Source organism: Pelophylax lessonae, assembly GCF_965119305.1.
Source record: "Pelophylax lessonae genome assembly, chromosome: 1".
NCBI lineage: Eukaryota > Metazoa > Chordata > Amphibia > Anura > Ranidae > Pelophylax > Pelophylax lessonae.
The window spans coordinates 566,153,540-566,175,572 of NC_138768.1; the positions used below are offsets into that span (position 1 = coordinate 566,153,540).

General features: G+C 42.1%; 1 protein-coding gene across 6 annotated transcripts in view; it reads left to right on the forward strand.

Moving 5' to 3' along the window:
* The window catches only part of WDFY3 (WD repeat and FYVE domain containing 3), a 265,268-nt gene extending 245,764 nt beyond the window's left edge, over positions 1-19,504 (forward strand). For all 6 annotated transcript variants that reach the window (XM_082259297.1, XM_082259299.1, XM_082259298.1 and 3 more), the window contains 9 exons: positions 647-801; positions 1,232-1,390; positions 1,845-2,024; positions 3,464-3,646; positions 6,306-6,402; positions 6,492-6,821; positions 7,130-7,241; positions 14,031-14,228; positions 17,010-19,504. In XM_082259297.1, the coding sequence (XP_082115423.1) occupies positions 647-801; positions 1,232-1,390; positions 1,845-2,024; positions 3,464-3,646; positions 6,306-6,402; positions 6,492-6,821; positions 7,130-7,241; positions 14,031-14,228; positions 17,010-17,130 (1,535 nt within the window). In that variant the 3' untranslated portion in view covers positions 17,131-19,504. The remainder of the gene's footprint in view (positions 1-646; positions 802-1,231; positions 1,391-1,844; positions 2,025-3,463; positions 3,647-6,305; positions 6,403-6,491; positions 6,822-7,129; positions 7,242-14,030; positions 14,229-17,009) is intronic.
* Positions 19,505-22,033: the final 2,529 nt, after the last annotated feature.

Here is a 22,033-nt window from a genome sequence, read left to right on the forward strand (position 1 = left end):
TTTCTTCAGTGTTGTCACATGAAAAGCTATAATAAAATATTTACAAAAATGTGAGGGGTGTACTCCCTTTCGTGAGATACTGTATATGTATGTGTATGTATATACATAATACACACACACACAATACACTGCTTTAGTTAAATGAGCCCACTTATTTGTTTTATAGTAACATATATGAATAAACACTGAGTAAGTGCTGCCATGAGCATCTTATTTTATATCTTTCTGAACTTTTGGCTTTTATCCTTTTGTCAATAAAGCATATCTAAACCCAGGAACAATAATTGATAGTATTGCAGCTTACCGATGCTTAAATATGGTGGCTGCACTAGTTTTCTTTTTTCCACATGTTTTTTCCATTATTTGAATCCTATCATTAACACACTTCTTGCCCCAGGGTGACAAACACACTGAGCAGTGTTGCCACCCTAGGAAAGGAGTGTGCGTGGACTACATAACACACTCTCTTCTCCCCAACAGGGGGCATGTTTTTTGGTCCACACAGAAAGCTGTGAACAATGCTAGCTGATAACATACAATAAAACATTTTCATTGGTATATGGACCAGCATGTAATAGAAAATGTACATGTATTGTTACTTTACATAACCTTTAATGCCTTTATAATTTCAACTTTCTTTTTCAAGAACTGAAGGAACCTGTGGGTCAGATTGTTTGTACAGATAAAGGGATTCTGGCTGTGGAACAAAACAAGGTTCTTATTCCTCCAGCATGGAACAAGACCTTTGCATGGGGCTATGCAGACCTCAGTTGCAGGCTTGGAACCTATGATTCTGACAAGGTTTGTGACATACACTTTTTTCATACTGGTAATGTTTTACATTTACAATTCATAACTGCATTTTTGCTTAGGTAAGGTAATAGAGGGATTGCCTATGTTAGATGATTTGTCCTAATCATGGACTTCCCAATGAGTGGCAGAGATACAACGATTAACTTTGCTGGCACCAACATGGCAGCATACATGTGGTAGTATGCTGCAATGGATTGGCGCCAGGAATGCAAACTTACAGTAAGTATTTGATACCATTTTTTGTTTTATGGCTGATTTTGAATATATGTACGTTGAATTCTGACCTGAGTGTGGTGCCATAATGTCATTGGTCAGTGCTCCCAAAATGGAAATCTTCCAGTATTTTATAAGGCTGTAATAGTGATTGCTGTCAGCAATGTCATTACATCACTGGATTTTGTTTTGCTTTGCATTGCAGGCAGTGGTTGTATACGAATGCTTATCTGAATGGGGCCAGATCTTGTGTGCCATTTGTCCGAACCCCAAACTAGTGATTACCGGAGGAACAAGTACAGTTATTTGTGTATGGGAAGTCGGGACCTCAAAGGAGAAAGCTAAAGCCCTAACTCTGAAACAGGTCAGTAGCACCATTTGTCATTGTGTGGAGAATACCATTTTTTGCTATTGAATTCTGGTTGAATTTTTTAAAATTTTGGGTGTGATTCATTTGATGATTCAAAAAACAAAGGTTACATTTACAAAATCCATGCCAGACTTTTTGAGGAATAGTTAGCTATTTTAGCTTATTCAGGCAGACTTTTTCATTTTGGTCAAACCATTCAGGCCAATGTAGACCCTCTAATTTCTGAGTTTATTTAGTGAGAATTGTAAGATTGGTTGAAATTCTCAAATGTCCCTGGATTATCAGGTTATTGAGAGAGCAGAAATATTCTAATGGATTTCAGTCGACATGGATTTACAATCTATTCATCTCATGTATATTATAGTACCTATCTTATGTATGAAAAATGTGAGCATCTGTTTCCAGTGTGTTTTCCATTTCAAGTACTTTTCTCTTTCATATTATCCAGGCTTTGATTGGACATACAGATACAGTGACCTGCTTAACTGCCTCCCTGGCCTATCACATAGTTGTAAGCGGATCACGTGACCGAACATGTATTATTTGGGACCTTAACAAGCTGTCATTTGTGACCCAGTTACGTGGACACAGAGCTCCAGTGTCAGCTCTTTGTATAAATGAGTTAACAGTAAGTATTGACATAAGGGGCATATTGTTAACTAAAGCTTAACATGTAGCCACAAAAAGAACCACCATAGTGAAAAATATAGTATTCTGAAAACCTATATGTGCCTTCAGATTTGGTTATGATAGTATTGAGTAGATCAGTGGTGGTCAACTGGAAAAATATAGAGAGGCCTCAAGTGCGGCCCCTGACACCACCAGAGGGCCGCACAATAGCAGCGCATTTTTTACCCTGCAGCATATTGCAATTCATACTTCAGAAGATGGAATACAATAACCCATAGCATTTGTTTCCATGGACGCAATAATAAAGTCCAACAATGGTGTCAGTCGAAGCAATAATAAATCCCAATATTGGTGTCAGTGGATGTAATAATAACCCCCCAACATTGGTGTTAATGGATGCAAGAATAACCCCCAGCATTGTTGTCAGTGGACTCAATGATGACCCCAAGCTTTGGTATCAGTGGGTACAGTAATAACCCCCAGCACTGGTGTCAATTAATGCATTAATAACCCCCAGAACTGGTGTCAATTGATGCATTATTAACCCCCAGCATTGATGTCAGCGGATGCATTAATAACCCCCAGCATTAATGTCAGTGGATGCATTAATAACACCCAGCATTGGTGTATGTGGATGCAATATTAACCCCCAGCACTGATGTCGGTGAACGCAAAAAAAAAAACCCTAGCATTTGTGTCAATGAACACAATAATCTCCCCCAGCACTGATGTCAGAGGATGCAATTATAGCCCCCTGCACTAGTGTCAGTACTGGTAACCTGGTCTGTAGAGTAAAATCGAACGCCCCCCACTACATTGGTGGTCGTAGTGAAGGTGTTACATCTTGTGTGGTATAGTTCACTTTGTGCAAGGACAAAGACTGTACAGAAATTATTAGAACCAGCCATGACACCTTATAAGCCCCCAAAAAACATAGTGGAGTTTTCTCAAATATGACTGCAAAAGTACCCTATGCTGAAATGTTAAAATCCTCACTGTGGTGTAGGAATAATACAGCGGAGAGGCTGATCTACTTTATTGCAGGCAGTGCAGTTCTCTCCAGTGCTGGTCACATAACCGAGAGCCTAGAAATGTGATCAGGTGATATGTGCTGAAGTGGAGATCAGAGTTCACATTCACTGATATTGAGAGCCGAAAGTTTCATAAACAATTTATATACAGTATCACATTAACTGCCTAAATTGGGTTTACACGAATGCATTTATTTATGAAACATCTAAAATTAAGCTTTAATGATTGCCCATGGGAATATAAAAATAATTCTTTAGAATTAGTTGTGACGTTTGTCACATCAAGTAATGTATTATATTGTAATATTGTCTAGAAAAATTGTAAGCAAACAGTCTAGATTTTTTTTGTGTGTTCATATGCATTTTACAAGGGCTTGTGCTGAATTTAAAATCCCTTTGTTTGCAGGGTGACATAGTGTCCTGTGCTGGCACATACATACATGTATGGAGTATAAATGGCAATCCCATTGTCAGTGTGAATACCTTCACTGGAAGAAGCCAACAGATACTGTGCTGCTGTGTGTCTGAAATGAATGAATGGGACACCCAGAATGTCATTGTCACAGGACATTCAGATGGAGTGGTTCGTGTAAGTACATGTTGACACTATTATTATTATTATCATTATAAAGGATTTATATATTACATTATATATTGTAACAAGGGAGCTAGAGAGCAGGAGGTCTTGGGAGGAGTGGAGAGGACGATTTGGGCGACATCTGCAGATGAGGTTGGTCATGTATCTAGGTGGCGATGTTGTGGTTATTTTTAATTTTATACGGTGAGGTAGGGGAAGCCAGTGAAGGGATTGGCAGTGTTGGGGTAGCATATTCTTTATTATAAATAATTCTGTCTATAGTTATATATAATTTACCGATGTGTACTAACACACATTTACCTTGTTGTTCAAGTTGTGTTTTAAAAAGCAGAGATGTATAATAATCCAGAGCAGCTGAGCCAACATTAAATCACCTGCTATTAACTATTTTTTTTTATATACTTGGTCTGCCCTACTATCTGATTGGCATAGAATACTGCACATAATTTCTCTTTATATATTGTTATTATGTAACTAAAATGATATTATACTCATGCTTGAGCTTAATGGTATTTTATCTTGGTTTGAAAAGTTTGTGGGTGTTTTGCAAAATAACCAAATTTGCCAACTGATTTTGTTCTTTTTAGGGAGGCAATAAAATGAGCCCCTAGGAAGCTTTGTGCAAGGCTTTATTCAAGTTAAAGTGTTTCTAAAGGCAGAAGGGTTTTTTTTACCTTAAAGGATAAGTTCACCTTTGTACAAAAAATAATAAATGCACATCTTTTTGCAGGTAAAAAATGTGCATTTTTATTATTTTTTTGTGGTAGGAGAAAGTAAAGTATTTCACCAGCGATCAGGAGATTTCTGATGCCATGCACGTCTCCTGCACACTGTCAGTGTATCTGTACATCCCGTACAGATAAGACGATACTCGCTGACAGGAGGACTCAACTTCCACAGTGCCATGGTAGGTTTTGGAGAACTGCCAGCCGGCAAGGCTGTCGGGACTTGTAGTTCATTCATACATGGAGCTCTGTGTATAAACAGAGAGCTAGCACGGGGAACTTCTCTCTGTACTCCTGCCACAGAGAGGGGGGGTGTGTGCGTGGGGGGGGGGGGGCGACTGCAGCATTGGGAACATGTTACATGGTCCACTCTAAAATCGGGTAGAACATGTAACGTGTTCCCAAAGGTGAACTCATCCTTTAACCACTTTACCACCGGAGGATTTTGCTGTCTTACGTCCAGGCCACTTTTTGCGATTTGGCGCTTTGCTATTTTTAATTGAAAATTGCGCGGTCACGCGACGCTGTACCCAAACATAATTTACGTCCTTTTTTCCCCACAAACAGAGCTTTCTTTTGGTGGTATTTGATCACCTGTGCGATTTTTACTTTTTGCGCTATAAACAAAAAAAATAGCATACATTTTGAAAAAATAACAATATTTTTCACATTTTTTTTATATGAAATTCCCCCCCAAAAAATGTAAAAATCAAATTTTTTTTTAATTTTTGGCCAATTTGTTTTCTGCTACCTATGTTTGGTAAAAAAAAAAAAAATCACAATAAGCGTATTTTGATTGGTTTGCGCAAAAGTTATTGCGTTTACTAACTAAGGGAAAGATTTCTGTCATTTTTGGTGTTTTTTTTTTTTTTAACGAGTAATGGCGACGATCTGCTTTTTTTTTTTTTGCGGGACTGCGACATTGCGGCGAACAGATCGGACCCTTGACTGACATTTTTGACACTTTTGGGGGTACCAGTGACATTTCTACAGTAATCAGTGCTATACATATGCACTGTTACTGTAAAAATTACACTGGCAGGGAAGGGGTTAATTTTATTGGAGAGGGAGGGGTTAATGTATGCCTGGTGCTTACTAACGTGTGTGAGGGGAGGTGACTGAGTGACACAGGGACAGATCGCATGTTCAGCTATGCTGAACCCTGCAATCTGTCACTGTTTGTCACTTAGGAGATCCGCCCCCTTTGTTTACACAAGCAGGCGGATCTCCAGACTCGATTCCCCAACGATCGGGGAAGAGCGGCGGCGATCGCCGCAGCTCCTCCCCTGGCCCGACTCCCGCTGTGACTGAAAACAGCGGGAGCGAGCCTCCGACGGCGCACGAGCGCTGCCCAGAAGGGGAGGTCTACGTCGCTGGACGGAATCGAGCCACTTTGCTGCAGTACAGTCCCAGTGACTGGTCGGCAAGTGGTTAATGCATTCTATGCATTAAGGTAAAAAACCTTCCAGGTGCAGCTCCCCCTTAATCCTTCTGTTAGCCACACATCTTGATCCAGCAATGTGCATGAGAGCAGCAGCTCTCCCTGGTCTCCCTTTCCTCATTGGCTCACACAGCAGCGGGAGCCATTTTCGCACTGTGTGTGTGAATGGACAGTGTCCATTCACAGGAGTGTTGCTGGGAAGCGAGTCTGCTCAGAGCCCCTGTAGCGAGAGGATTGTTATTGGGGGCACTCAGCAGTGGGGAGGAGATAGGACCATCGGCAAGTGACCCAAAAAAGAAGAGGATCAGGGCTGCTGTGTGCAAAGCCATTGCACAGAGCAGGTAAGTATAACATATTTATTTATTCTATTTACAACCTTTGAGGATCACTTTATGCTGTCAGGTAGTAAAGGCTTTGTACAGAAGGTCACTACACTGGCCACCAAATCTGGTTTATTTCTGATCTTGCTTCTCTTTGCTTATAGTTTTGGAGGATGGAGTTTTTACAAGTGCCAGAGACGCCCGCTCCAGAACCTTTAGATGCCATGGAGTTACCAGATGAGTGCTCAGAGGCACATTTAGGTAATTTTTCCCTGAATTTTTCTAGAAACCAGTCTTTATCATTTTGAACCTGCTGATGACAGGGTGTGATCACCATTGTTTGCTTACAGGAACCGAAGCTCAGGAGGATGACAGCAGTGACTCTGATGTAGAAGATCAAAGCTCCAGCCAGGACACTGCATCAAAGGACAGCCAAGCTCAGCCGAGCAATGTTGTGCATCGAGTAAGGGCATCCTCTGCCAGGGCTGGCTTGGCAGCATGGTCTGGAGATAGTGGATCCGATGACTCCAGGCGCTGGTCGGATCAGCTGAGCCTGGATGAAAAAGATGGCTTTATAGTGGTAAACTATTCTGAAGGCCATTCAAAACAATTTCCACAAGCTCAGAGCAGTGCCCAGACAAGCCAGCAGGAGGTTCGGCACTATAACAAACTGAAAACAGGTAAGCAGTGTTTCTCTTTACTTACAGCAAACTCTCTCCAGCAAGCACTATTTGAGAAGCACTTTGGATAGAAGCTGTTAGAATTTACAAATACTGCTCTACCCATCCCATGCATCCCATGCAGTGTTAAAGCCTTTAAAATCTTTCAGTAAAAGTATCATTGCTAAATGTTTAATATCAGTAGTATAATTCGTACACCCTAAACATTGTGGCTGGAATAAATGTAATGTATAGATCTTGTAAGACACTGGTCTGTACCTGTATTCAGTAGTGCTCTGTGTAAACAAGTTCCTTTTTTCTCTTTGCAGGATACAGATGGGAGAGACAGTTGGTATTTCGAAGCAAACTTACTATGCACACAGCATTTGACCGGAAAGACAATGCACATCCTGCAGAGATCACTGCACTGGGAATATCCAAGTAAGTTAAGATAAATATCTTAAAGGATAAGTTCACCTTTGTAAAATAAAAAATAAATGCACATCTTTTTGCAGGTAAAAAAAAATTAGCATTTATTGTTTTTTCTACTATGAGCCTGCAAAACATTCCACCCACGATCAGCAAATCACGGGTGCAATACAGGGTTCTTTCAGTCAGTGTAGGCTGTCTGCTCATACCTTTTACAGTACATGCAGGCAGTTACACTCGGACAGGACGACTCCATGAACTTCCCTAGAGCGCTCAACAGCAGCCTGGTAGTTAATTGAGAACTACAAGCTGACAGCCACAAAGGCTGTCGGTACTTGTAGTTTTCACATTTATAGAACACTGTGAATGAATGGCATCAGCGCAGTTTTTTTTTAATGTGACAGCTGTTCAAAAAAGGTGATTTTATCCTTTAACCACTTTACCACCGGAGGATTTTGCTGTCTTACGTCCAGGCCACTTTTTGCGATTTGGCGCTTTGCGACTTTAACTGAAAATTGCGCGGTCATGCGACGCTGTACCCAAACGAAATTTAAGTCCTTTTTTTCCCACAAACAGAGTTTTCTTTTGCTGGTATTTGATCAACTGTGCAATTTTTACTTTTTGCGCTATAAACAAAAAAATTGCGTTTATTTTGAAAAAAATAACAATATTTTTAACATTTTTTATATGAAATTCCCCCCCCCCAAAAAATGTAAAAATCAAAATTTTTTAAAATTTTTGGCCAATTTGTTTTCTGCTACATATGTTTGGTAAAAAAAAATCACAATAAGCGTATTTTGATTGGTTTGCGCAAAAGTTATTGCGTCTACTAACTAAGGGAAAGATTTCTGTCATTTTTGGTGTTTTTTTTTTAAACGCGTAATGGCGGCGATCTGCAAATTTTTTTTTTTTTTTTTTTTTGCGGGACTGCGACATTGCGGAGGACAGATCGGACCCTTGACTGACATTTGTGACACTTTTGGGGGTACCAGTGACATTTCTATAGTAATCAGTGCTATAAATATGCACTGTTACTGTAAAAATGACACTGGCAGGGAAGGGGTTAATTTTATTGGAGAGGGAGGGGTTAATGTATGCCTGGTGCTTACTGACGTGTGTGGGGGGAGGTGACACTGCAATCTGTCACTCCTTGTCACTTAGGAGATCCGCCCGCTCTGTTTACACAAGCGGGCGGATCTCCAAACTCGATTCCCCGACGATCGGGGAAGAGCAGCGGCGATCGCCGCCGCTCCTCGCCTGGCCCGACTCCCGCTGTGACTGAAAACAGCGGGAGCGCGCCACCTACAGGGGGGAGAAGTCCAGCGACGTAGGTCTACGTCGCTGGACGGAATCGAGCCACTTTGCCGCAGTACAGTCAACGTGACCGGTCGGCAAGTGGTTAAATTATGCACAGGCATGTAGATGATATTTTGTAAGAGCTATTGGTATACAGGAGGTCCCCGGGTTACAAACATCCGACTTACAAATGACTCCTATTTACAAACGGAGGGACAAACCGGAAATTAGGAGAAATCTCCCTCTAGGAAAGGAAATTTACTCCTGTAAGAGTTCTCATGGGGAAAAAGGTCTCTCCACTGAAGCTTTATCACCAATCCTGGTTTCCACAACAGCCCAAAATTTTCAAAATCCAATTGACCAGGTGTACAGACAGCAAAACAAATGTCACAGGGGTGTTAAGCCTTCCCTATGCTATCCAAAAAACCTAAAAATTATTATTTTGGCTGGAGCTAAACTTAAAAATTGTACCTGTTCCGACTTACAAACAAATTCGACTTAAGCACAAACCTACAGTTCCTATCTTGTTTGTAACCCAGGGACCGCCTGTATAGAAGTGTAAAATACGTGCTTTCTGGGGTAGGACCTTGAGAAACTTGCAAGCATTGTGATCATTCTCAGCATCATTTGTGCCAGTTTGATGGTGATTGGGTCAATAATCTTTTCCTCCCATAAGTGCTACATCCAGACACACCCTGAGTCAAAGAGAAGGTCAGAGATGATTTGGTGTATATGTCATTGGAGGATGAACAAACCTTACCTAACCAGTCATTTCCAAATAATGTCCTATTTTGGAAATCAAAGGCCTTTTCAAGTAGACCTAGCATCTTGTTTTAGTTTTAAATAATTTAACGTTAATGTAAAGTGACTAATAACCTCTGTGTAAGAGAAAATTGGTTTGCAGTTAAAAGCTGAGCTAAATACACAGATGAAATAAATATATAATGGCCGTTTTACCTGTCAAAAGGATTTGTTAGTTTAGACCTGAAATTTACACAGCTCTGCTACACAGTCCTGCTTGGTAGGCAAGGGGACTTGATCTTCCTCTGCTGCAGTTTCAGTTAAAATGATTGTAAAGGATATTTAAAAATAAAAATAACAAACATCTCTATACTTACCTAAACTGTGCAATGGAACTGCACAGAGTGGCCCTAAACCTATTCTTCTCGGGTCCCCCGCTGACGCTGTTGGCTTCTCCTTTCTGTCCAGTGCCCCTATGGGAATCCCTTCCCATGGGGGCACTCATGCATGCTCGCTCCTGAGCCCCACTGCTGTGTCCATTGACATAGACAGCAGGACTCAGCCCCCACCCCCACCCCCCTACCTCGTCACTGGCTTTGATTGACATCAGTGTGCCCCAGCAAAGCCAGCGAGACCTGGAAGTGAGGGGAGAGAAGAGATGCAAATCTGCACAGCGCTGGATAGAATGAAGGCTCAGGTAAGTATTGGGGGCAAAATCAATGCCTAAACCTTTTTTACCCTAATGCAAGGAATGCATTAAATTAAAAAAATGTTTAGGCTTTAGAACCTCTTTAAGACAGACAAATCTCAAGATTCGAACCATGAATGGGAGGCTGATTGTACCCAAGTTGATTGATCGATCAACTTGGGTACAACCAGCCTGTCAGATTTTACGTGTGACTATTGCTGGGGGCTATTATAGCCACTAGCAGTAACCACTGTGTTCTCCCACACAATGGCTCTGCAGGAGGGATTTCCTCATCAACACTGACCTTGTTGATGGTGGAATTGAGTGATTGCAGGAAAGAAAATTGCTTTGTCTATGGCTGCCTTTATGGGTGTTTTCTGCACCCCCAACCTGTTACTGAACATTAAACACTTCCCGCAAACTGATGTACCTGTATTTCGGCTTGAAGAAGTGGTTGTACCGGGGTGATGTTTGCAGCTGCAGGCACCAACCCAGTACCGTCCTTTAGAGCCGGCAGTCGGCTTTCTGGCGATAACAGATGCAGCTCTGCAGCTGCTCAGCCGTTATCCCAGCGAGCGGGAGGGGACATTCCCTCCCCTCCTGCTGCCTTCTGTCACTCTGCCAGGGTCTCCTGTCCCACCAGAAGACCCGAGCAACCAGCCGGCACGTCTGCCAGCTGGTTAGAGTTCTGAACAAAGCCAGATTCGGCTTCGATCAGGTCTCCGATCAAGTAACCCGGAAGAGACGTCACAACGTCACTTCCGGTTTACTCGGCTGCTAAAGGCACCGATTTTAAAAAACTGACGGTATTCAAAAATGCAGATTTCGAAGTTTTGAATACTTTGAAGTGCATTGGGGGGGGTTTGGGGTCTTTTATACCCCAGATCCCTCCATAAAGAGTACCTATTACTGTCACAAGGGATGTTTACATTCCTTGTGACAGCAATAAAAGTGATCAATTTTTTTTTAAGGAACAATGTTAAAAAATAAATAAAATGAATAGGAAAAAAAAATACAAATTTTAAGTGCCCCAGTGAGCTTGCGCACCAAAGAAAACGCTTACGTAAGTCACACCCACAAATGTAAATGGTGTTCAAATCACACATGTGACATATTGCTGCGATCGTCAGAGCGAGAGCAATATTTCTCGCAAAAGACCTCCTCTGTAACTCTAAACTGGTAACCGTTAAAAAATTTTAAAGCGTCACCTATGGGGATTTTTAAGTACTGTAGTTTGTTGCCATTCCACGAGTGTGAGCAATTTTGAACCTTAACATGTTAGGTATCTATTTACTCAGCGTGACATCACCTTTCACAGTCATACAAATAATTGGGCTAAGTTTCCTGTTTATTTTCTCTTAAATTCAGTGAAGTGTATTTTCTCCAAAAAAATTGCGTTTGAAGGACCGCTGTGCAAATACAGCGTGGCAAAAAATATTAACGAAAGCCATTTTATTCCCCAGAGTCTTTGCTAAAATATATATATAATATATATATGTAATGTTTGGGGGTTCTAAGTAATTTTCTAGCAAAAAATACTGATTTTAACTTGTAAACAACATGTGTCAGAACTAGGCTTGGTCCTTAAGTGGTTAAAAGGAGAAGCAGCAAACTGATGAGAACATCTGTCTGTCCCTCTGCCATCTCCGCATGCTCCCAGAACTAGAGCACACCTGAATGGCTACTTGTGCAGCTTCCCCCTCTCCTCTCAGAACACTATTGTACAGGGACAGAAAAAGGCTGGTAACAAGTCAAATTCATGGACTTGCATTTAACGATATATTCATTGTAGAACTGCTCATTTGTGTCTTGTATCTGCCTGTAGATACCCAGTTGTGTTGTCTTTTTTTTTTTTTTGTTTTTTTTTTTTTGTGGGGCTTGCCAGTGAACAGCTGAAACAGATAAATTGGCAGAATATCTGCCAGATTCTTTCTTCTGTATAAGCTGATGATTCCCCATCTGTAAGCTGTGCAATGGAAGGCTAGGACGGGTGTGGTCTGAATGTTATCAGCTCTTAGTCATGTGCTATTTTCTTACGCTGAAAGCAACATCTATGTGCCAAAGAGCTATTCAACACTTTTATGGTTTGCTCCTTTACTTATTCGTTGTCTGTGTCCTGTGTAAATAAAACGATTTATGCTCAGCTGCATGTAAAGAAGTTATTAAGTTAGAAGTGTGTTGTATCAATGACGTGCTACTCTACAGAGCTGCATGAGAATAAAAGCCAGTCAACTAATAGAATGATTGTCTAAGCAGTTGCTCTTTGTTCATTTTTAGCATTCTTGGTTCATGTATGTGTTCTAATATACACTGCTGAAAAATATTAAAGGAACACTTTGAAAACACATCAGATCTCAATGGGGAAAAATATCATGCTGGAAATCTATACTGATATGGACTGGGTAATGTGTTAGGAATGAAAGGATGCCACATCATTTAATGGAAATGAAAATGATCAACCTACAGAGGCTGAATTCAGACTCCCCCCGAAAAAGTGAAAAATGATTTTGCTGAAATTTCATTGCAGCAACTCAAAATGGTACTCAGTAGTATGCCCCCTCGTTGTTGTATGCATGTCTGACAACATCGGGGCATGCTCCTAATGAGACAATGGATGGTGTCCTGGGGTATTTCTTCCCAGATCTGGACCAACTGAGCTCCTGAACAGGCTGAGGTGCAACCTGGCAGCCTCGGATGGACCGAAACATAATGGCCCAGAGGTGTTTAATTGGATTTAGTTCAGACAAGCATGGGGGGCATTCAATGGTATCAATTCCTTCATCCTTCAGGAACTGGTTGCATACTCTTGCCACATGAAGCCAGGGATTGTGGTGCACCAGGAACAACCCAGGACCCACTACACCACGGTAGGGTCTGACCATGGGTCCAAGGATTTTATCCCGATACCTAATGACAATCAGGGTGGCATTTTCTAGCCTGTAGAGGTCTGTGCGTCCCTCCATAGATAGGCCTCCCCAGACCATCACTGACCCACCCCCAAACCGGTCATGTTGAACGATGATACAGGCAGCACAACATTCTCCACAGCTTCTCCAGACCCTTTCACGTCTGTCACTAGTGCTCAGGGGGTACCTGCTTTCACCTGTGAAAAGCACAGGGTGGCAGTGGGGAACCTGCCAATTCTGGTGTTTAATGGCAAATGCCAATTGAGCTCCACGGTGCCAGGCAGTGAGCACAGGGTCCACTATAGGACGTTGGCCCCTCAGACCACCCTCATGAAGTCTGTTTCTGATTGGTCAGAGACATTCAAACCAGTGGCCTGCTGGAGTTCATTTTGTAGGGCTCTGGCAGTGCTCATCCTGTTCCTCCTTGCACAAAGGAGCAGATACTGGTCCTGATGGGCTCTACGGCTCTGTCCAGCTCTCCTAGAATAACTTCCTGTCTCATTGAATTCCCTGCATGCTTTTGAGACTGTGCTGGAAGACACAGCAAACCTTCTGGCAATGACACGTATTGATGTGCCATCCTGGAGGAGTTGGAATGCCTGTGCAACCTCTATAGGGTGCAGGTATCGCCTCATGCTCCCAGTAGTAACACTGACCCTAGTCAAATGCCAATTTAGTGAAAAACAGTCAGAAAAGATTAGGGGAGTAGGGGAAAAAAATGTCTGTGACTTCCACCTGTGAAACCATTCCTGTTTTGGAGGTTGTCTCATTGTTGCCCATCTAGTGCACCTGTTGTTAGTTTAATTACCACCAAAGCAGCTGAAACTGATTAACAACCCCCTTTGCTACTTAACCGACTTGAGTAGCGTATTTAAAAGGTGTATTTTTGCACGTTTAGGTAAATAAAATGGGGAAATATAGGTGCTGTGTTTACCTCGATAATGGTCATCTCACTAGCATCCTCTATTTGACACTGCTACTGTTTCATGCATAGTGGCACCCATTCTAGGGCAAGTTCCTCCCTACCTGGACTTAAGCCCCCCCCCCCCCCTGAAAAATATATTTTTATTAGGAAAAGAGCTGGCATTAGGGGTAGATGGCCAAAACATGATGTGCAACCAGTTGGTAATCCTTAATTTTCTAACCCATTGTTCTGTTATGTGTCTACAGGGATCACAGCAGGATTTTGATTGGTGACGGCAGAGGGCGGGTGTTCAGCTGGTCTGTAAGTGATCAACCAGGGCGATCTGCTGCTGACCACTGGGTAAAAGATGAAGGAATGGACAGCTGTTCAGGATGTGCAGTGAGGTTTTCCTTAACAGAGAGGAGACATCACTGTAGAAACTGTGGCCAGCTTTTTTGCCAAAAGTAAGTAATATTTCCTCTATCTGTTAGCAAAATACCTTTTAAACTACTCTTTGCTTTTTTTTCTTTTCTGTAAAATACATAAAGTTTCAGCCAGTATACTCTATGCTTCCCTAAAAAAAAAAAAATCTCCAAACTGTCTGGACCCCAACCAGTCTTGGTAGCAGTGAGGTGTTTTCACAGATTTCCTAAAAGGCTGCATCTGAATGAAGTGCCAGGACAAGGTGAACCGGTACCTAGGGCGAGGATGGAAAACTATGCACACCCCTCCCCACATTACTTGGATGTAGAACTCCCCTTCTCCTACCACCCAGTACACAAAGCTCAACCCCCCCTGTTCAGAGCTCCCCTAACCTTTAGCCCCCCAAGAACAGAGGATTCCCCGCAGTACAGAACTCCCTCACACTCGTAGCACCCCCCAATACATAAATCTTTCTTAACCTTCTAGCAGCACCCCCAATACACAGATCTCCAGCACCTCCCAACACCCCCCCCCCCCAATACACAGATCTCCCGCACCCCCAGTACACAGATCTCCCCCCACCTCCTAGTATTCCCCAATAAACACAGCTTCCCCCACCTCCTAGCCCCCCAATACACAGATCTCTCCCATCTCTTAGCCTCCCAATACACAACTTCACCCCACCATTTAGCTTCACCACCTACCAGCACCCGCAATACACAGTGCTACCCCCACCACCTAGCACCCAAAATACACAGTGCTCCCCACTACTTCCTAGCACCCCCAATACACATGCTCCCCCACACCTCCTAGCACTTTCTTATACACAGTGCTCCCTCTACCTCCTAGCACTCCCCAATTAGCAGTGCTCCCTCCACCTCCTAGCAACCCCCAATAAGCAGTGCTCCCTACACCTAGCACCCCCCCCTTCCCCATGGATCCCTACAGTGAGTTGCCTCTAGCAGCCTCCTGTAACTTGGCAACAGTCTCTACCATAAGTCTTCTGTATTGTTGAACTCCCTCTGACAAACAAGTCTCCTCTAATGTGGCAGCTCTTAAAGTGGATTTGGAGAGGAAATAGGAGTGAAAACTCTACTGAATGAGGTACATATTGTACCAGGCTATTGGCTCAGATTGTAAACCCAATAGATGGCGTACTATGCACTGTAAATCCAGAACATGTTGTTCAGCTTATGTCTTTCACTTGAATGAAAATATATCAAGAATGGGTAGCAATTCATATTTTCCCCAACTATGTAATGAAGTATTCACTGCCATTTCTGATTAAAGCGGTTGTAAGGTCTTTTTCATACTAATATAATAAACATGTTATACTTACCTACTCTGTGCAATGGTATTGCACAGAGTGGCCCCGTACATCCTCTTTTGGGGTTCCCCCGCTGGAGCTCTTGGCTCCAACTCCGTGTGCCACCATGGCAAACCACTTCTTATGTGGACACGTTGTTGGGCTCCATCCTGAGCCGGGCTGTGTGCATCCATAAACACACAGCATGGCTTGGCCCCGCCCCCTGCTCTCTGCTCAAAGGATTTGACTGACAGCAGCTGGAGCCAATGGCTTATGAAAGGGGGGAGTTGGAGGACAGAAAACCTGCAGGTAGGCACAGCTCTGGATTGATGCAGGATTTAAGTAAGTATTTAGGAATGAGGGATAGAGGAACAGCAACTGGGCGATTTTTACCTTAACCACTTTCGCTCCGGAAGGTTTATCCCCCTTTATGACCAGGCCACTTTTTGCAATATGGCACTGTGTTACTTTAACTGACAATTGTGTGATGTTGTACACAAATAAAATGTATGTCCTTTATTCCCACAAATAGAGCTTTCTTTTGGTGATATTTGATCACCTCTGCGGTTTTTATTTTTTTGCACTATAAACAAAAAGACAGACAATTTTGAAAAAAATATTTTTTACTTTCCGCTATAGAACACATCCAATAAAAAAATGTAAACTATCTAATTTCTTCATATTTTTACGCCAATATGTATTGTGCTACATATTTTTGGTAAAAAAAAAAATCCAAATAAGCGTATATTGATTGGTATTGAAAGTTATAGTGTCTACAAACTATGGGATATTTTTATTGAATTTTTTTTTTTTTTTTTACTTGTAACGGCGGCGATCAGCGTCTTCTAACAGGACTGTGACATTGCGGCGGAGAGATCTGATAATTAAGTAACAGTTTTGGGGACCAGTGACACCAATACAGTGATCAGTGCTAAAAAAATATGCACTGTCACTGTACTAATGACACTGGCAGGGAAGGAGTTAACATCAGGGGTGATCAAAGGGTTAAACATGTCCCTAGGGAGTACTTTCTAACTGTGTGTGGGGGGGGGTGCTTGTACTGTGGGAAGACAGAGATCCGTGTTCCTGCTTAGCATGAACATAGGAACTATGGCTTCCCTTGTCATAGAATGGTGATCTGCCTTGTTTACATAGGCAGACCGCGTTCTGCCTCTCTCAGGGACAATTGGCAAGTGCCAACTGAAATCGGGTCGGCTGGACCTGCTGATTGGCTCCCGCTGTGTCCAATCACACCCGGAAGCATGAGATGACGTACAGGTATGTAATTTCACACAGAAGAGCAGTGGCCTCTCAGTATATGTATGTGGGGCGGTCGACAAGTGGTTAATGCATAGAATGCAGTAAGGTAAAAAAAAAAAAAACGTTTTTGACTTTTGTACCACTTAAATTTCTGTTGCGCAGTTGGCTCAATTTTTCTAACTGGTAATGTGATGTGCCCAATGAACTACCACAAACAATGGCCAATTAAAAAAAAAAAATTGTATCCTTTTTATAGGTGCAGCCGGTTCCAATCTGAGATTAAACGCCTGAAGATTTCTTCACCAGTGCGAGTGTGTCAGAACTGTTATTATAATTTACAGCATGAACGGGGCTCTGAAGAGTCTTCAAGGAACTAGAACACCTTTGGCCATCTTGATTACCACATGGAGCCCTTCCTTGTGCTATTATCAACATTATGAAATGAAACTTTGAACGTTTAAAAAAAAAAAAGTTTACATGCAACCTTGAATCATGTTTTAAACACTGCAAGTAAAAAGGGATCACTCGGCTCACATACAAATTGTATTTTAAGTCACTGAAGAGTGGACTTTTGAGGACAATGGTGAGCTTTCAGACATCTATAAATATATATATAGTTCTGCTGCTATGTCTGCTGGCTGAAGAAAGCATCCAACCAACAGTTCCTATAATTTCTTGTGTTTGTTTCATTGGGCCGCCCATCCTCTCAAGTAATCTCTTAGATAGCTTTCTTTGGACAAATAAGCCGCTTACGAAGAAAAAAAAAAAAAGACTTGCAGTCATGTACAGATTATTGTAAATAAAATATTGGCCTTTTTATTGAAATTGCAAAATTGCCTGTTACATGGGACTAAAATTGATAAACACAAGAAATATATCACCGATATACCTTTGTCTGTACCCTTGTTTTATTGAACTTCCTTAAACATGTACATGTTTCCAAGCTTTTCTATATGCCCCCTCCTGTGGCCCAGCCTGGTGTCGAGCATTAGGGGTAATTTACTAAAGTCTTGGTACCAATACATAACTAGCCTGCACTGTGAATGTCAAAGAAACAGTGTAAAGTTAGATTCAGCTTTAGTAAAACTCTGAGTACATGCGTATGGTTACAAAAGCTCAGTCTGTGCATGTGTTTGGTTTTCGGGCTGCGCACTGAATGAGATAATACACCCTCACATGTTTTTATCTGTATATGTATAATACCTGTGAAATATAGGGACTCTGAATTTACCAGTATTGTAAGTTCCCTCTTCACAGGACACACAGCCCAATCTTGTTTGCATGAAATAAAAAAAAAATGAGGATTTAAATGCCTTGAATGAACACACAGTGCAAAGTATGGATTTGTCCACAAGAAGCAGTGCTGTTTTTGTTTTTGTGTTTAATAGATTTTTTTTCTTCAGCAAAAGCCGTATTTCATGTGAGTGGCTGATGAGGGTTTCTCTGTAATATGTCCCATAAATGCAAAATTCTGCCCTTTGCTCCCCTATAGTGCAGCTTTGGACCACAAACATTTTACTACTGTTTTTCTTTAGCCAATACAGCTCATTTTAGGATCATGTGTGTGTGTTATGCAACACAAGCCATTGTTGAATGCAGTAGTTCAGTGTATTGTGTACAATTTTAAATCAAACTGGACTGTGGCAAAGCGTTGCCATATTTAACAATTTTAAAAGGGCTTTATCTAACTCTTATGAAATTAAAATAAACGAGCTTCAGTACACCAAAAAAGCAATATATTGGGAATTAACATAATTAGCTTTGTATTTTAGCCATTATTTATTATTTTTCATTACACTGACATTTTAAATGTATAGAATAATTTCTTTTTAACAAAAATAAGGTCACCATTTCACTCCACATATATTTAGGAGAGGGGCAAGTGGGAAAGCTTTCAGGATTTTATAAGGGAGATCTGAGATCTGCCTTAGTGAGAACAAATGCCATTAACTATCACTAGTGGGTGGCAGAGCACATGTAAGAATGTTGGCCTTCAAATACACAAATGACTTGGCAGGAGCTCCGCAGCATTTATTTTCCACACCTCTGTTCTGCAGTTCTGGATAATCTTGCAGTGCAGGTCTTACCAGGTGTGTCACTAGCTTTCAGATTATTAGGCGGAGTGGTCATTTCCTACTGTTTCCGAAAGGCTTATAGCTTGGAAGTGTTATTCGCTTTCCCATTAAGTGTAGGATTTCCTCGTTGTGCTGTCCGTGTACAAGGCACAAAAATAAGGGCAGGGAACAAAATTGGGCAGGGTATGGCCCTTTTTTCTGTACAGAAAACAAAGCATATGCATGCCCCCCTTTTTTTCAAACCGGACACAAGTCCTGCTTTTTACACCCCTATGACTTGGCAAAGGTTGGTGTGTCTTGCCTAAATTTGGGCAGATTGGGTGGGGCTTATTATTGGAGTCTGTACTGTATGTGCTGACCTTCTCAAGGCAGTTTGCACCAGGACATTTGAACAATCTTTTGTCTGTTATGAATTTCATTGCCACTTTGTTCTGCCTTGCAGCTCGTCACAAGCACCCATGTGCTTTCTAGTGTACCTGTAAGATGTACTCTAGTTGTATCGTCATGCTTACCAATAGAACAGGCTTTGTATGGGAGGTCCAACTAGCAGAACACTACCAATAAATTATTTTGCACCTTTATGTAAAATAGCAGTAGCAGCCAAATTTTATTTTTGTTCTGTATTATTTTGAAATTCATTTGATTTCAGTAACATTAAAAAAAAAGCTGTGTATAAAATATTTATGCAGTCAAAAGAAAGCAAAAAAAAAAAAAAAAAGTTTTTAGAAAGTATTTTTCATTTCAGCAAGTTTTGTTACTTGTTGCATGAGTAATTAACAAAGCTGACTTTTTGTGTCAGTGCGATGTATATTTCTTTTTGTCCTGTTATTAATTTGTACGCCCATAAACACAGCCATTGATTTACATGGCAGCAGAAGTTTGATAATAACTGGCTGAGGCTGGAGTGTGGAATTTTGTACTGTATTACAGTATGTTTTTTTGGTGGTTAAATGTTCACGGCCTGGAAGAAAATCTTATCTAGCGTGCAATCTGTAATATCTGAATGTTCATTGTATATTTGTCTCCGATGCAAAAAGTAGAGTAACACAATTACAATACATGACTAAATGCAATAGGTCAGGTACTTAAGTTAATTCTTTTTCATTACAAATAAAATACCTGCTATTTACCACCAACAAAGTGACTATCTTCTTTTTTTTTTTATTTTTTATGAAATTATGATTTTTAGAAACTGTGTATGGAGTTTGAAATGTGTGGTTGTGAACATTTCACATTTTCCTGCTGTGTTGTCCTTTTTTAACGATTCAAACAATTTAAGAGTCGCAGACTGCACTCCCTCAAATAATCAAAGCTTTATTGCACAAGCAGCACACAGACACTCTAAGGGCTTTTTCACACGGACGTTCCGTATGTCCGTATATCACCCCATCTGTTTGCGGGTGATATACGGACATAATGCTTGTCAATGGGATTGTGGATGTCAGTGGATGACCATCCGCTGACATCCGATTTGTGTCCTTTCAGTTCTGTTCCGTTTTTTGGAACGGAACAGAACCCTATTTTTCCTCTGTTAAAAAAACGTAACTGATGCAAAATCGGATGTCAGCGGTGTCATCCACTGACATCCGCAATCCCCATAGACTAACATTATGTCCGTATATCATCCGCAAACGGATGGGATGATATGCGGACATACGGACCGGATGACACAAGCGTCATCCGTGTCCGTAAAAAAAAAAAAGCGGACAAAAAAACCGGAGCGGCCGTGTGAAAGAGGCCTAAACATGTCCTTCGCTGATACGTTTTATCCTTTGCTGAGACATAGTCATAGAGTAGGAGAAACCGGGAGGATTAAAGCTTTTATACACACGTCAACTGTCTCTACTGAAAGGACACTTGTTTAAATGTCACCATATCATCCATTTTTTTCTCAAAGCTGTCCCTATATACAAGAGATCACCATGCAATAATACCCAAACCTCCTTTACCTGATATAAACAAAACTTTTTTTCTCTTACGTCCTCCGACAGTCGCCGCCTCTTCATATTCATCACTAATGGGGTTATTGACCTTTGCTCCGTAGGAGTAGCTAGGCAACAGAATATATTAATATCAAAGCTTTTAACATATCCCTCCCCCAGGGGGTGGTCCCCTCAGTCAATACCTCCCTGCTTCCTGCATACCAACTCAGTTTCATATGCCTAGCTCAGGAGTATGCAGGCTGTTCCTGTGCTGGGGCTCTTTGTCTCTTTTGATTTTATTTGAAGTTTTTTCTCTTTCTTTTACTTAGCTGTTTATTTTCAGCATTAGTTTCTTCTGATGAAGATGATCGTGCGGCGCTGGGTCTCAGTCTGGCCACCCTGGATCCCAGGGCTCAGGGCCAGGGGCTTCCCAGCCTGCCATCGAGCGTTCAGCTTAGGTTTTGCCCTGGCACATTGAACGACCCATCCCTGTTCGCTGCAGGGATGCTATCGGTGAGGTGGCTACCTCACTGGACGCCATTGCGGTTTCGCACCGCAACTCCACTGCGTCATGCTTGCGACACTCCCTGTCCTCAGTGCAGCGGTTTGGTCGCTGGAGCAGGCTCCCCATGCCATCCGGACTGGTAAGTGTGACTCTATGTGGGGACCTGTCTATTTGGGTGTCAGTCTGGGACTGTGTGACCCTGCATGTCTGTGTGGCTGCTGTGCTCCCTGTCAGTCCTGTGTGGACTTGCTGCCTGTGTGTGGGCTGTGAAGGGGGGGCTATCCCGCTCTGCTGGATGTCATAGTGTAGCAGTCAGATTTTAGGCATGCTGTGCGGCGATCGATGTGGCGATCCGCCATTTTTTTGGGGCAAAAATCATGGTGGCAGGTTCTGTGCGGTACTGCACAGCGTTTTGGCGCCAAACGCCGCCATTTTGAGCGGCGATCGATCAGGCCACATGTCGGCGCCATGTTCTATTTGCCCTAAGATTTCTCAGCCAGCGGCCATGTTTTTGTAGCCTTGCATAGGCTTCATAGGGGCGGTCAGTCTTGCATCACTTCCTTTTCCTCTGGGACAGCGATCGATGCAGCAGCCTGTGTGATCTCTCCAGGTTTTATATCTCCTTTTTTCCTGTATTCCTTGCCCAGTTTCTTGTCCCTGTGGGGGTCAGTGTGTTCAGTGGGTGCGGTGGGCGACGCTCGCCGCGATCTTAAAGGGGCAGTACCCTTTATTAATTTGCTGGGGCATGGATTCTCAGGATTGCAAGTTTCCTCCCACC